This window comes from Aptenodytes patagonicus, chromosome 1 (assembly GCF_965638725.1).
Source record: "Aptenodytes patagonicus chromosome 1, bAptPat1.pri.cur, whole genome shotgun sequence".
NCBI classification, from domain to species: Eukaryota; Metazoa; Chordata; class Aves; order Sphenisciformes; family Spheniscidae; genus Aptenodytes; species Aptenodytes patagonicus.
This window is the reverse complement of record NC_134949.1, coordinates 80,992,428-81,008,480: the sequence shown is the minus strand read 5'-3', so window position 1 is coordinate 81,008,480 and position 16,053 is coordinate 80,992,428. Positions and strand designations below refer to the sequence as shown.

General features: G+C 46.2%; 1 protein-coding gene across 3 annotated transcripts in view; it reads left to right on the top strand.

Annotated features, from left to right (window-relative positions):
• Positions 1-712: 712 nt before the first annotated feature.
• Positions 713-16,053, top strand: part of LOC143163331 (protein mono-ADP-ribosyltransferase PARP12-like) — a 35,887-nt gene continuing 20,546 nt past the window's right edge. For all 3 annotated transcript variants that reach the window (XM_076344510.1, XM_076344530.1, XM_076344521.1), the window contains exons 1-5: positions 713-1,053; positions 4,435-4,567; positions 10,132-10,384; positions 10,495-10,623; positions 10,993-11,061. In XM_076344510.1, coding sequence (XP_076200625.1) covers positions 767-1,053; positions 4,435-4,567; positions 10,132-10,384; positions 10,495-10,623; positions 10,993-11,061 — 871 coding nt within the window. In that variant the 5' untranslated portion in view covers positions 713-766. The remainder of the gene's footprint in view (positions 1,054-4,434; positions 4,568-10,131; positions 10,385-10,494; positions 10,624-10,992; positions 11,062-16,053) is intronic.

The following is a 16,053-nucleotide window of genomic DNA, read 5'->3' as shown; positions in this document are numbered from 1 at the left end:
TGCCGTGCTTCTCCCCAGTCCCATAGACCCTCCCAAGCCCTACTTCAGCATTACAGGAACCAGTCATTTCTCGGCTTCCCATCCCCTGCCGGGACACCACTCTGCAACCAGCCTTGATCAGCAGCTGACTGCCAATCTGAAAGAAAGAAAAGTAATGGCATTGCTACGTAAATACTATAATTATTTGGGTATGATAAGTTTTTCTCCTATGTTATAGGTGTAATGCTCTGTACTACGTTTGTGTTAGTGTTATGCATAGGTAGAGAGAGCAGAAGTTGGCAGGGAGGCGAGGAAATCCTTCAGTGGATGCTGGTGCTCTGCTCCGTGTACATGCTCTGGGGGGGACTAGCTGGGATCCATACTTGATATACAGGGGCCGATAACAATACCATATATGGAATTTCATATGGTGGCAGCTCATTGCCAAATCCAAACATCAGAAACAGCAAAGAATCCGGCATTTAGAGAAAAAAAAAAAGACGACGACGACGAACCCCCCCCCCCCTTTCAATCACTTCTCACAATATTTGCCTCCTGGGTGGTTTCCAGCCGAGGAAGCCTTCGGGCTTCTCTCGCGGCGCTGGGTGCCGGCTTCCCGCCTTACCCCTCAGCGCTTCCTCAGTCGCAGGCCCCGCCCGCCGCCGAGCCCGCCCCGCGCCTTTGGTTTCGATTCCTCCGGAGCCCGGTCGGGCGGCGGTCGCGGAGTGCTGCCCCGCTCCCAGCCCTACCCGTCCCGCCGCGGCCGGCCGTAGGCAAAGGGGGAACGATGGGCGACCCGGCGGTGTGCTGCTTCCTCACCAAGACCCTGTGCGCCCAGGGCGGGCGGCTGGGGCTGCCGGAGCTCCGGCAGCACATCGGTCTCTCGGCGCAGCAGCTGGAGGGCACGCTGTCGGCGGCGGGTCCCCAGCGGTTCCTGGTACTGCGCGACGGCGGCTGCGCGGTGGTCCTGGCCGTGTCGCCCGTGCGGGTCTGCGTCCGCAAGGAGTGCGAGGGCTGCGAGCGGCTGCACCTCTGCAAGCTCTACCTCATGGGCAAGTGCAACCTGGGGCCCAGGTGAGTGCGGGGGGACGGCGGGGCGCGGGGGGCCGTTGGCGCCGGCCGCCCTCGCGGAGGGCAAGGGGGCGTCACCCCCCGACCCCCCCGGGCTTCTCCCCGGAACCGGCCGCCGTCGGGACTGGCCCGGGGCGGCTCGGCGGCAGCCTGCGGCCGCTCCCGTCCCTCGGCTGCGCCGGCCGGCCCGCTCCGCTCGGGGGTGCCGCTCCTGCCCCGGCCCCTTCTGCCCCGGCTCCCTGCAGGAGAAGAGGCCCGATCCCCCCCCTCGGGTACAGCCTCGTACCGGGCGTTTCTTGCTCGCGAAGGACTCGTTTGCTGTTCTCGCTGGTTTGGTAAAAGCCCGAAGTGACCGCGGTAGGCTGCAGTTTTCTGAAGCCTGACTTTCTTTGTCAGTATTACGATTTTTTGTTAAAGCTGCTTGTCTGCCACAGCATCCCTCAGCACACTGGCATCTGGATGAAATAGTTTACAAATATTTCTCTAGTAAGAAGAAGCAAAGTGCTAGTATGGCGTCTGGTTTTAATCTAGAAAGTTACAAACGCCTAATTTTGCTGTAAGTCACTGCTCTGCTTACAGCCCTTTCTGTGAGAGGCAGTGTTTGACTTCCCATGTACATCAGTCCTGTTTTCTGAAATTATGGAGGACTCGCAGGAAGGGTAGGCCTGGCAGCCTCTCTAGGCACAGGAGGGCCAAAGATTGTACCTATTTAAAAATGTAACAATAAAGGAAACCGAAAACAAACGTAGAAGTGAAACCTAGAATTTGCAGTTTAAGCCCCCAAGCCCCAGGTCTTGCGCTGTAGCAGTGTTAGTAATATGCTGATACCCCACTAGATTCTTCCTATTCTGCCCTAGCAAAACAGCTCATTGTGCGCTTGGATCTGAAGAGGATGGAGGGGAAAGGCCACGTCTATCTCAGAATGGTACTAGCAAAGTATTGGGATGCTAAGATTTTCTTACCGCTTCTGGCTTTACTGATGGTGCGATAAGCTTCCATGTGATTCATTGATAGAAATACCTTCAAGTGCATGTAGGCACTTGCGCTGGATAACTCCGTGTGAACTAAAACGTGCAATGAGGTGATTCTCTTTGCAATGATAAACCATTCTGTCCTCTCAATAGCCCTAAGTATTTAAAATCACCTTTGTATGTGTTAATAAAAGGAAGAGTATGCCTTTCATGGGAGGGATAAAATGGTTGATTAAAATTTTGTGGGTTGATTAAAATGAGGGGGCAGAAATACTGCTACGTGGGCCACATGGATCAAGACAGAGAATATTTTTTAACTGATAAGGTAAAAATCTAGCTGTCCTGGTTTTGGCTAAGATAGAGTTACTTTTCCTCCTAGTAGCTGGTATAGTGCTGTGTTTTGGATTTAGCATGAGAATAATGTGATAACACACTGATGTTTTAGTTGTTGCTAAGCAGTGTTTATACTAAGTCAAGGACTTTTCAGCTTCCCATGCTCTGCCAGCGAGGAAGTGCGCAAGAAGCTGGGAAGGAGCATAGCCGGGACGGAGCATAGCCGGGACAGCTGACCCAAACTGGCCAAAGGGCTATTCCATACCATATGACGTCGTGCTCAGTATATAAACTGGGGGGAGTTGGCCGGGGGGCAGCGATTGCTGCCTGGGGACTGGCTGGGTGTTGGTTGGTGGGTGGTGAGCAGTTGCATCACTTGTTTTTCTGGGTTTTGTTTCTCTCTCTCTCTTTTGTTGTTTTCCTTTTCTTCATTATTATTATTATTATTATTATTATTTCAATTATTAAACTGTTCTTATCTCAACCCACGAGTTTTCTTACTTTTGCCCTTCCGAGTCTCTCCCCCATCCCACCAGGGGGGGAGGATGAGCAAGCGACTGTGTGGTGCTTGGTTGCTGACTGTGGTTAAACCATGACACTAGCCTTGCTTCCAGATCTTGCATCCTTTTTGGTTTAGATTTTTTTGAAAGAAAAATGTCTGTGCGAGTTACTGGGGTCTCCCTATTTAGTGGAATCAGGATTTTAGTCTAGTTAAACCCGTTTTTAACTTGTCTGGCAAGTAACTTTTCACTGCTTTTTTTTTTTTCTAAATGTGTTATTAAACTCAGCTGATTGGTTATCACTGTATTTATGGACTGTTTCAACCTTTGACTTCGAAATATGTACTCAAGTGATGTAGATCACCCTGTGACTGTCAGAGGAATCTGTAGTTAACTGCGGAGGAGCGCTGGTGATGGCTCCCACCTCGAGTACTCTGTAGCTCTCCTACCTTCCTAGCCATTAATCGAGTGTCTACAGAATCTAGTATCCTTAGAAGATCGTTTCTCAGGACCAAAGATGGCGTACTTCTGCCCTTCAGACTTTGCATTCTTGTTTATTTGCTTACAAAGCAATGTGCCTAGCAGGTAGTGGAGGTCAGGGGTGAAACGTCTACAGAAGGGTCTGTACAGAAGGATTGGATCAGACACAGCTTTCACGAGGAGAGTTTCAGGAGTTAACTAGGGGCTAAAAGGATAAAGGGAACAGAGACTTGAGTCTGATAGATTAACAGGTACTTTTATTGGTTGAGTATGTCTAGTCTTAAGGTTGTATCAAATCATGCTTTTGAAGAGCAAGACATAAGGAAGCTGTATTTTACTGTATTGAATTAATGCACAGGTTGACTATGTTTATCCTCTTATTATTGATTTGCAGTATCTTTTCAAATAGATGCAGAAAAAAGGCAATCTTTCTCTCTGTGTAGTTCATACTCACTTCAGACGTTTCTCTTGTGTTAGTAAGTGGCACCAGCATCTTCGTTATTGTCCTTTAATCGCTTCTTTATCCAAAACTCAGAAGTTAATGAACTTTCTTGGATTTTTTTTTTTTTAAACTTCCCAGCCAGCAAAGATAAATTGTGTTGTTTTCAGCTTCGTTATTTCTTTGTTTTGCACTCTCAGACTTTTGCATCTTTGTTTACGTGCCATCCCTGGGACAACAACCTTTTATGTTCATAAAATCGAGGGTGTTGCAACTTCTACCGTTGTTGATGTATTCCTCTAAAATTAGCTTTCCCTCCAGCTGTTCAGATGGCGTGACTTGACTTGCCTCTTGCCGGAGTGGAAGAAAGTGTGGCGTAGACAGGCTTACCTTCGAATCTGTGCTGCTAGCTTTCTTAGAAGTGGTCTGGCCACATCGATGTTTAAAATGGGGATAATAATGCTAATGTATTTCACAGAGTTGTTATGCTGTTTGGTCCATTCTGTAGCTAATTACAAGGACCATCTAAATGTTCACAGGGACTTTTGCCAGACTGCCTTTCTCTCCATGACTTTTCCCAAGCTCAACGTTATCTGAGGTTCTCTTTAAATCAACTTGACTGAAAAAGTAAACATTGATATTGCTGTGTATTTTCTTGCAGATCTTGTAAGTACTCCCACGACATCATCAACGCTGAGAACAAAAAAGTTCTAAAGACTCATGAGCTGTCTGGCCTCAATGAGAACGAGCTGCGGGTGCTGCTTCTCCAAAATGACCCTTTCCTCCTCCCTGATGTGAGTTGTACTGATCTCTTACGAGAAGCTTTTGTTAATTAGGAATGGGAGAGGGCAAGAGAGAAGGTGGAGGTCTGATCTCAATTTCAAGCTGCTAAGATATGTAACAGAAATATCAAGATTAGTCTGAATGAAGTATGAATGGGAATGGCTGTGTGTGAAAGCACCAGAAGAAACAATATGGAGCAAGGGTTGTGAAAGTGCCGTGTACTTACAACCAAAAAAAAAAAACCCAGCAATAAAACTGTTAAACACTGAGGAGTGCGTTGCTTACATAAATATCAGAAGGCTTGCACCTTGGTAAGGCCATGTCATCTATGACTTGTCAGCAGAAGGTCTGACAGCAGGAAGCAGACAGCAAGACTACAGCCTGTTTTGCGTGCCTTTCCTGTAATACCAATAGGATAGCCATAAAGTTACTCAAAACAAGCAAACAAAAAAAGTCAGCAACTTCACCAGAGGTTTACAGACGGTGAGGTAAGCAAGATGGAGGTGAAAGATCGCAATAGTTGCACACGCTTACAGGATAAAAGGCCTGACCAAAACTACCAAGAGATGATGGAGACTAGGAAGCAAGGGCCCCTTTCCTTTTCCAGCCTGTGTAGGCCTGAACAGTTCGGTGCTTGAGGGTATTAGGGGAGTGAGAAAGATCCATGAGAAAATGACCAAACGACTGCAGTCAGTTTTGTGTAAAATCTGCCCCTTCCAAAGCGCACTGAGTTTTTGTGCACTAATTTTCTACAGAGCAACCTTTGTCCGGTTTCTATGCAAGTCATTGATTTTGTTAAATTTGGCTGAACAATCCATTCTGGTTCTGCATGTGTGTATAAGGGCAGTGCTATCTTCAAGGTATGGCTGTTTCAAAGCCAAGAATATCCTGTTTTGGCTACAGCTGTTCCTGGTTAGGAAATTACCAGAGTACTTCCTGTTACCCTTGTCTTTTGGAGGTTATAATCTCCACAGATCTGTTGGCATAACATTTCTATTGTTTTCTTATTCCCTGCTGTGATAGTGCTGGGCTTTGACAAAATAGATCTTTTTTTTTTTTTTTTGGTAGTATTTTAAAATATGTTGTGCTGGCAGAGTCAAGGAGCATGGTGGTGATGAGCAATGAGGGTTAGTAATACCTTTGTCCTGCTCAGCTGCATCTAAAACTTAAGTGGTTCTTGTTTAATTACTCCCAGTAATGAGCAGATAGTAGCAACCATCATTGATTGGTATTACTGTTAAGCTCTTATCTATAGATCTGTTCGGCCCTCGCCACTGGCAGGCATCGTTAATTACCTCTAACTGAGCACCTTAACTTCTATTATGGAGTAAAATAGCAGAAACAATGGAAAACGGTGATTGATGCAGGCCATTCATAAACCTGAGAGCTGGAGGGAGGGGTGTGAAAGCCAATTTGGCTGTTTCTTGCTTAGAAATGCTGACTGGCTCTGTGTGTGCTGACAAATGGCATGTATGAAGCTCTCAAGCAAGAGGAAACTTTGGTCTTCTGTGACCTGAACTGGGGTGAAGGGTAAGAAAAATACAACAGCACCCCAAAATCAGGGGTTTTTACACTTTCCCTCACCTTCTCTCTGGCTCTCCTTTTTTTTTTTTTTTTGTTTCTTGCCAATGCAAGGGGCAGTGTGCTTTCTTGATTTAGCTAATTAGTGGATTCCCTGTTTTGCTGAGGCAGCACTTTGTTCTGGTTTGGTAGTTTATTCCGATGCTCCCATGTAAAAATTTTGTCTGGCATACTAACATCATCTTTTAATGCATTTTCCTCTAGATGCTCTATAAAATCGCCTTCAACTGGATTCAGTGTCTTTAAATCTCTGGGAGCTTCACTTCGTAACTTAAGTGGCTGGTTTGTCCACTACCCTAAAGTGATATTTTGTGTAATGGATGCTCCATACAAAATGTTTGTATTTTTAGTACTCTCTCAGCTTTTACCCGATTTTGTATTTTAGTTGCTTTTTTTTTTCCCTACTCTCTTGAGCAGGAAGGTGCAAGCACAAAAGCAATTCCTATGCTCTGGCCCCCAAAACCAGTGTCTGACATAAGTCTTATGCTTTTTTTGGTAGTTCTTAAACTAGCTTCAGGCTGCATGACAAACTGTGCTCTCCACTTCTGGTTTTGATTAGCAGTATTCCTGGAGGAGAAAGTTCCTAGAAAGGAGAGGATATCGAAGTTAAGGGGGAAAGATTGGGTTGGGGAAAGACCTATTAAGAAAGCAGTGATTTTAAGTTTTTCTAGAAACATCCAGCAAACTGTATTACTCCTTTGAATCAAGGGACTACTGTATAAGTGTGCATCACAGTCCTTAGTTTGTGCTTGATTGTCTGTCTCTGGTGAATGTTGGACTGTTTGTGTCCAGCTCAGTAACTTGAACAGTTATCCCTACTTGGAGGGATGGAAAAACAAGCTGCATATTTAAAGGCTTAACTTATTTTTCTTGTTAGGTAGGCACTCAGATGAGGCATGTACATTTTAGATGAAGGTAATACTTTGAGTGGTATCGGTCCCCCAAAATAGAGCAATGTTCTTCAACTGAGGAAGACCATCCCTTGGCAGTGGTGTAAGATTTGAGTTCTTTAGTGACTGAAGTCACAAAGCATCTCCCAGAAGACTGTCATTACCTAGCACTTGCATATGTTCTTGATACATAGATCTTAGCGTGCTCTGTAGATGATAAGCCTTTCTGCATTCCCCTCAGACAAAGTTGGGAAAATGAAGGAGAGAAAAATGAAGTGACTTACCCAAAATTCTGGAGTAGCTGAATAATTGCTTTTCATTGGCAGGTGCTGGTACTTTTGGATCTCACTAAGAAAGGCACATGATGCTTAAGATAAATAGTTGGTTACTACTAAAGGTTATAGTGAGAAGAAATCTTACATGTCCCTTCTGATGTCGCTGAAACCATGACAATACAGTAACAGACAGACCTTTCTGGTAGGACCATGGCTTGCCGTGCAGAATTCCCATCTGTGGTGAGGTTCAGCACCCTTGCTGTTCTTCACATCTTTATAGTATTTTTCTGGAAAAAACCCCAAAGCTATTGGTCTTCTATCTATATAAAACTGAACGTTCTAGATGGTACGCTGAGGTTCACTGAGAGCATTATGCTCTTATGCATCTCTATAGGAACAAGCTCTTACAAACAGTACGTACAGGTTGTATTGTTAAAGGCAGTTAATGCTAATGGCACGGTACGTGCTCCCGTTATGTGGCTGTCACTAATGATAACATACGGGCCTCTGCAACCAAGGCCTACAGGTAAACTGCCTAGATTTGCCAGAAGTCACTATCTCTTCATTATATCTTCCACAGTGACCCACTACATTAGCTGAAAATAGGTCCAAAATTAATTTTCCAAAATTTATTTTCTCAGTACAAGAGAGTGATGGAGCTACTGGAAGGAGTTCAGTGAAGAGTCACTAAGATGATGGACGGACTGGAGCATCTCTCACATGAGGACAGGCTGAGAGAGCTGGGATTGTTTAGCCTGGAGAAGTGAAGGCTCAGGGGATCTCCTCAATATTTACAAACACCTGAAGGGGAGGGTGTAAAGAAGACGGAGCCAGGCTCTTTTCAGTGTTGCCCAGTGGCAGGACCAGAGGTGATGGGTACAAACTGAAACACAGGAGGTTCCCTCTGAACATCAGGAAATGCTTTTTTACTGTGAGGGTGACTGAGCACTGACACAGGTTGCCCAGAGAGGTTGTGCCCAGTCTCCCTCCTTGGAGATATTCAAAAGCCATCTGGACATGGTCCTGGGCAACCAGCTGTAGGTGGTCCTGCAGGGGAATCTCTGCTCAGGCACCTGGAGCACCTCCTCCCCTTCCTTCTTCTCACCTTGGTGTCTGCAGGGCTGTTTCTCACTCTTTTCCCACCACCCACCTCACTACCATGCGATGTTTTGCCCTTTCCTAAATAAGTTTTCCCAGAGGTGCCACCAGCTTGGCTGATGGGCTCAGCTGTGTCCTGTGGTGGGTCTGTTGGAGCCAGCTGTGCCCAGCACAGGGCAGCCCCTGGCTTCTTCTCACAGAGGCCACCCCTGCTGCCAGCACCTTGCATGGGCACCTAGCAGATTGTAACACTGCTGATAGCATTTTGTGATGCAGCTGAGCTTAAATATATAAATAATAGCCATAATTGCAAGGGGGTAAATGGAAAGTTGTGATATAGTTGCATAAACAGGGTGCAGGGAAACATGTGGAAGTAAAATCTGCAAGATACCTAGTAAAACTAAAATCCTGCAGAGCAAGCAGGAAGGATATGTGATGGAAGCAGAATAATACAGTAGAACAAGCAAAACCAGAACAAGTCCAGATCCCAAAAATAAGATGTCAAAAGCAAGTGAGAGCATTCTTTGGGGTGTTAGGGATAGAAAAGCAAAAAGCATCCACAATGACAGAGGGAAGATGGGGAAGAAGGAAGAAGGAAACCCTTTGGTTTCTGCTTCCCTCAGAGGCTAAGAACTATCAAGGATGATAGCCGTCAGTGCTCACTGAAATTGCATCGGTTCCATGGCTTTGTATGCTCCCACCTAATTTAGAGTAAGTTTGTGAAGGCTTATTGTTCTGTACATGATACTGACTGATGGCGATGAGGAACTCGTCTTTGGCAATGGGTATTGTTGAATATGAATCCAGTAAAGAGTTTTGCAGTTGAAACCGGCCTGATTTTTCAGTCTTTTAAACACTGCCATCCCAGCAATCTCTAATTCCCTAGTTGATACATAAATCTATATATATTCAGTTGCAACACAGCATAAAAACTGTCTCTGTTGCTTGGAACAGGGGTTGGGAGGAGATCTGTGACAGTTCTGGTGTGATGTTGGGGCTGTCTGCCAGACCGCTGCGTGTCCTCCTCAAAGCAGCTTTCTTGTTACGGGCTGCTTCTCTGTGCTGCAGGAGCAGAAGTCTTGCTGTGGTGCTTGGTGGGCAATGAAGGAGTTTTTGGTGTGTGACTTGTTCCCTGGGTCCAATTCACTGCATATCTCTTTTTTTGGTGAGCAGAGGAATAAAGAAGTGCGTTGCTTTTTCCATATGTACTCTGATGTCAAAGCATTCTTCTTATCATTTTTAGATGCCCAAGTCTTCAATGCAGAATAAGCTTTACAAACAGGAAGTGCAAATGCAGTTTCAGCTCCATGAAATAATACCTCATTTGACACAGTATATATGTTTTTATGGAGACACTTGTTCTATGTTATGGTTTTGTTTTGGAGTTTGTTTTTTTTGTTTTGCTTTTTAATAGAATAACTGTAAACCAGTCAGTTGTTATGTAACTGTCTTGCTTAGGAGTGCCAAAAATGAATGCTTGTTGGATTGGCTTTTCTTTTTCTTGGAAAAAAACTCTGCAGAACTTCAAAACTGAAAATGCATAAGTCAGCTGAAAACGCCTGCTCTTCCATGCAAGAAACCTGTCCAGATTAAAGAAGTCACAATGAACACATGCTTTTTAGTCACGGGTTTTCTGCAGTTAAAGCTGTATGCCTATAGAACAAAGAAAAAAAATTACTGATTCTAATATGCTTTTCCATTTCATATTGTATCAATCCTCCCCACTTCTAGGTCTGCCAGCTTTACAACAGAAAGAATGTTACCTGCAGCCAGCAAAACAGCTGTAACAAGCTTCATATTTGTCGACACTTTCTCCAAGGGGAATGTAGATTTTTTCCATGCAAGAGGTCCCATAATCTCTTGGATACCCATTCATTGAGAGTGTTGGAAACTGGAGGCATTGATGTGAACATAGCTTCAAACATCCAGGCTATAGATGATCACAAACATATGGAATTCAACAAGGAACTGAAGAAGGGGAGAAGTAAGTTGTGAGAAACATTGAGTTTAAATAGGATTCTGAGTTTGATAGAGGTAGAAGCCGTTCTTGCCTTACCTCACAGCTAAACCCCATCATCCTTTCTGTGCTTTCAGCACACAACTACAAACCAAGAGAAAATTTATTGGAAAAAAAGGCAGTTACAAGGACTAAAGAAATGAAGATAGTCTTGCAAACAGTGGACTCCACACTGCACATGCCACCTTCAGAAGGTAAATGTCTAGGTAAGTACCAACTGCTTCCATGTGGAATCGGCTTTCCTATTTCCCCTCTTACAACATGTACGTATTTTTTTTCCCTCCTGCCATTGATCTGCTTTCAGGAATGGAGTAAGTTGCGGCCGAGTCATGTGGGAGGGAGAGCTGCATTACTGTTGCCTAAAATACTGCATACAAAACTGCTATGGAGTGGCTGCCGATAACTGTGACTAGCTGGGAGTTGTAACTGTTATTGCTGATCTGTTATATCAGTAGTGGAGTGCTGGTGGAAAATTATATGTGTGATGGACATAATCCTCAACACACAAATTGGGATGTTGCCAGCTAGCTGAGGTTCTGGTCCAGCAGTGCTGTTCACTCAGTCTTCTCGTGCAGGTCCCAGTAGCAATGTACCTGGTCAGAGCGAACACCAGTTGCCAACAGGAGCTGGAGGTAAAGACGAAGGTATGGATTGTTTCCAACCGTCCAGTCTTGAGATCAGTGGTTCTCATTGGGATTTGGTTTCACACAGCACTACAGTGCCCTGTGGTGGTCAGAGCACAGCTTATGTGCTTACCCTACCATATGCTGAAAGCCATAGTACCGGATGGCCTGCAGAGGAGTGTTGAGATTTCTGCCCAACCATTGTACAGCATAATGGGGAGTAGTCTGGGATTGATCTCTCTACTGTTCTGGACACATTGCTTCCTTCCTGGGAAGGAGACAGAGTTGTATCTGTGCATGTGATATCTTTCCTTGCCTTCTGTCCCCAGGAAATGGATATAGCTTTGTCAGTAGAGCGGTTGTCTTGATACACCTTCCAGTGAGTGAATAGGAACTCATAAATCTCCTGTCCTTCTGGGCAGAAGGGCCTTGGCTTTAAAGCCTGTCAGAGTCCAATACTCTCTGAACAGGTTCTTTTAGATATTCCATGCGTGGAAGGTGTAATGTTTAATATCAAATTTACTTATCTGAAGATAGTTGATACTACACAGGTGTTGTGGGTTAACCCTGGTGGGCAGCTAGGCACCACACAGCCACTTGCTTACTTCCCCTTGATCCCCAGTGGGACAGGGGAAGAGGAAAGAAAGAATAAAAGCAAGAAAACTTGGGGGTCAAGATGGGAGGCGGGGGGGTGTCGTAGTTTAATTTCAGTCGGCAACTAAGCACCACGCAGCCGCTCGCTCACTCCCCCCCACCCGGTGGGATGGGGGAGAGAATTGGAAGAGCACAAGTTAGAAAAACTTGTGGGTTGAGATAAAAACAGTTTAATAATTGAAATAAAATGATAATAATAATATGGTGATAATAATAATAATAATACACAAAGCAAGTGATGCACAGTACAATTGCTCACCACCCACCGACCGATGCCCAGCCAGTCCCCGAGCAGCGGCCCCCCCGGCCAGCTTTCCCCAGTTTATGTACTGAGCATGACGTCACATGGTATGGAATGTCCCTTTGGCCAGTTTGGCTGTGCCCCCTCCCAGCTTCTTGTGCACCTCCAGCCTTCTCAGTCGGTAGAACATGGGAAGCTGAAAAGTCCTTGGCTAGTGTAAGCATTACCTAGCAACAACTAAAACATCGGTGCGTTATCAACTTTGTTCTCATCCTAAATCCAAAACACTGTACCAGCTACTAGAAAAGAAATTAACTCTATCCCTGCCGAAACCAGGACAATATCCACCCCTTATTCTATACCATCTGCGTCATGCTCAAGTCTCGTATTTTCCAGTACGTTTTCATTAATCACCACCCCTTTTTTTTTATATATATATACACACACACACACAGATGTCATTCCCTTCGTCTGTGGGCCATCCCTCTAAAATGTTCAGTGAGTTCATTTAGTCCATGACTTCGGGCTCCATCTGTCATAATAATCTTTCAGGGCAGGAAAAATGGAGATGGTATGTGGTGTTGGATTGTTCCATGTTGAAGTCAGTTCTGGTACCATCATCACTGTGCTTTGCTTGGTTTCACTGAAGTTATTCTTCATTAGTCTGGGTGATTCTTATTGTAATAACATTAGTATGGCATATAATATTATTAGTATTATTAGTATATCTGTGTATTATTAGTATAACTATTATAACTATAATTAGTACTTAACATCACATAATTCAGATCATTGGCTATTCTCACCCAAAATCAAATCCCCTTGAGGTACACATCGGACTTCCCCATCCTTCCGCATTATCCACCAAGTGCACCCAGGTCCTTGAGCAAAAGCAATCCCATGGATGGGTCTGCCTCTGCCTGAGGCAGGAATAACCCAGACTGTCTTCCCCAGCATATTTTTTATGTGCACTACAGGGACTTTATTCCCATCTACAGTACGTAAAAGTTCTGATTGGGCAGGGCCTGCTCGATTGGCAGATCCCCGAGTGTTGACTAACCAGGTGGCCTTTGCTAAATGCGTATCCCAATGTTTGAACGTCCCGCCACCCATTGCTCTCAGTGTAGTCTTTAACAGTCCATTGTATCGTTCGATTTTCCCAGAGGCTGGTGCATGATAGGGGATGTGATACACCCACTCAATGCCGTGCTCTTTGGCCCAGGTGTCTATGAGGTTGTTTCGGAAATGAGTCCCATTGTCTGACTCAATTCTTTCTGGGGTGCCATGTCGCCATAGGACTTGCTTTTCAAGGCCCAGGATAGTGTTCCGGGCGGTGGCATGGGGCACGGGATATGTTTCCAGCCATCCGGTGGTTGCCTCCACCATTGTAAGCACGTGGCGCTTGCCTTGGCGGGTTTGTGGGAGTGTGATATAATCGATCTGCCAGGCCTCCCCATATTTATATTTCAGCCATCGTCCTCCATACCAGAGGGGCTTTAACCGCTTGGCTTGCTTGATTGCAGCACATGTTTTGCATTCATGGATAACCTGCGCAATAGTGTCCATGGTCAAGTCCACCCCTCGATCACGAGCCCATCTGTATGTTGCATCTCTTCCTTGGTGGCCTGAGGTGTCATGGGCCCACCAAGCTAGAAATAATTCACCCTTATGTTGCCAGTCCAGATCCACCTGAGCCACTTCAATCTCAGCAGCCTGATCCACCTGCTGGTTGTTTTGTTGTTCTTCAGTGGCCCGACTCTTAGGTATGTGAGCATCTACATGACGGACTTTTACAACCAGGTTCTCCACCCGGGCAGCAATATCTTGCCACAGTGTGGCAGCCCAGATGGGTTTGCCTCTGCGCTGCCAGTTGCTCCGCTTCCATTGCTGCAACCACCCCCACAGGGCATTTGCCACCATCCATGAGTCAGTATAGAGATAGAGCACTGGCCACTTTTCTCGGTCAGCAATGTCTAAAGCCAGCTGGATGGCCTTTACTTCTGCAAATTGGCTCGATTCACCTTCTCCTTCAGCCGTTTCTACAACTTGTCGCATAGGACTCCATACAGCAGCTTTCCACCTCCGATGCTTTCCCACAAGACGACAGGACCCATCAGTGAACAGGGCATATTGCTTCTCATTTTCTGGTAGTTCATTATACATTGGGGCCTCTTCAGCACGCGTTACCTCCTCCTCTGGCAATATTCCAAAATCTTTGCCCTCTGGCCAATCCATGATCACTTTCAGGATTCCTGGGCGACTGGGGTTTCCTATTCAAGCCCGTTGTGTGATCAGTGCGATCCACTTACTCCACGTAGCATCAGTTGCATGATGTGTACAGGGGATGCTCCCTCTGAACATCCAGCCCAGCACCGGCAGTCAGGGTGCCAGGAGGAGCTGTGCTTCAGTGCCGATCACTTCCGAAGCAGCTCGAACCCCTTCATATGCTGCTAATATCTCTTTTTCAGTTGGAGTATAGCGGGCCTCGGATCCTCTGTATCCCCGACTCCAAAACCCTAGGGGTCGACCTCGAGTCTCCCCTGGTGCTTTCTGCCAGAGGCTCCAGGTAGGGCCATTCTCCCCGGCTGCGGTGTAGAGCACATTTTTTACCTCTTGCCCTGCCCGGACTGGCCCCAGGGCTACTGCATGAACTATCTCCCGTTTAATTTGTTCAAAAGCTTGTCGTTGCTCAGGGCCCCATTTGAAATCGTTCTTCTTCCGGGTCACTTGATAGAGAGGGTTTACAATCAGACTGTAATTTGGAATGTGCATTCTCCAAAAACCCACGACGCCTAAGAAAGCTTGTGTTTCCTTTTTGCTAGTTGGTGGAGACATGGCTGTTATTTTGTTGATCACATCCATTGGGATCTGACGACGTCCATCTTGCCATTTTATTCCTAAAAATTGGATCTCCTGTGCAGGTCCCTTGACCTTACTTTGTTTTATGGCAAAACCGGCCTTCAGCAGGATTTGGACTATTTCTTTCCCTTTTTCAAAAACTTCTCCTGCTGTGTTGCCCCACACGATGATATCATCAATGTATTGCAGGTGTTCTGGAGCTCCACCCTGTTCTAGTGCAGTCTGGATTAGTCCATGGCAAATGGTGGGGCTGTGTTTCCACCCCTGGGGCAGTCGGTTCCAGGTGTACTGAACGCCCCTCCAAGTGAAAGCAAACTGTGGCCTGCACTCCGCTGCCAAAGGGATTGAGAAAAACGCATTAGCGATATCAACTGTGGCATACCACTTGGCTGCCTTTGACTCCAGTTCGTACTGAAGTTCTAGCATGTCTGGCACAGCAGCACTCAGCGGTGGCGTGACTTCATTTAGGCCACAATAGTCTACTGTTAGTCTCCACTCTCCATTAGACTTCCGCACTGGCCATATGGGACTGTTAAAGGGTGAGCGGGTCTTGCTGATCACTCCTTGGCTCTCCAGTCGACGAATCAGCTCATGAATGGGAATCAGGGAGTCTCGGTTGGTGCGATATTGCCGCCGGTGCACTGTGGTGGTAGCGATTGGCACTTGTTGGTCTTCGACCTTCAGCAACCCCACAACAGAGGGGTCCTCCGAAAGACCAGGCAAGGTGGACAGCTGTTTAATTTCCTCCATCTCCAAGGCAGCTATACCAAAAGCCCACCGGTACCCTTTTGGGTCCTTGAAATACCCTCTCCTGAGGCAGTCTATGCCAAGGATGCACGGAGCATCTGGGCCAGTCACAATGGGGTGCTTCTGCCACCCATTCCCAGTTAGACTTACTTCGGCTTCCAATACAGTTAGCTGTTGGGATCCCCCCGTCACCCCAGAAATACAGATGGGTTCTGCCCCTATATAGCTTGATGGCATTAGGGTACACTGTGCACCGGTGTCTACCAGGGCCTTATACTTCTGTGGGTCTGACGTGCCAGGCCACCGAATCCACACAGTCCAGTAAACCCGGCTGTCCCTTTCCTCCCCCTGGCTGGAGGCAGGGCCCCTCTAATCCTCATCACAGTACTCATTTCTCATTTCTTGTACGTACGGGTCAGAAGTTTCTTCATTAAGATCAAGAGTAAGATCAGCCCTTCTACTCTCTCTGGGGAACTGCCCGCTGGAAACTGGAGCAGCAATTTTCCTGGAAG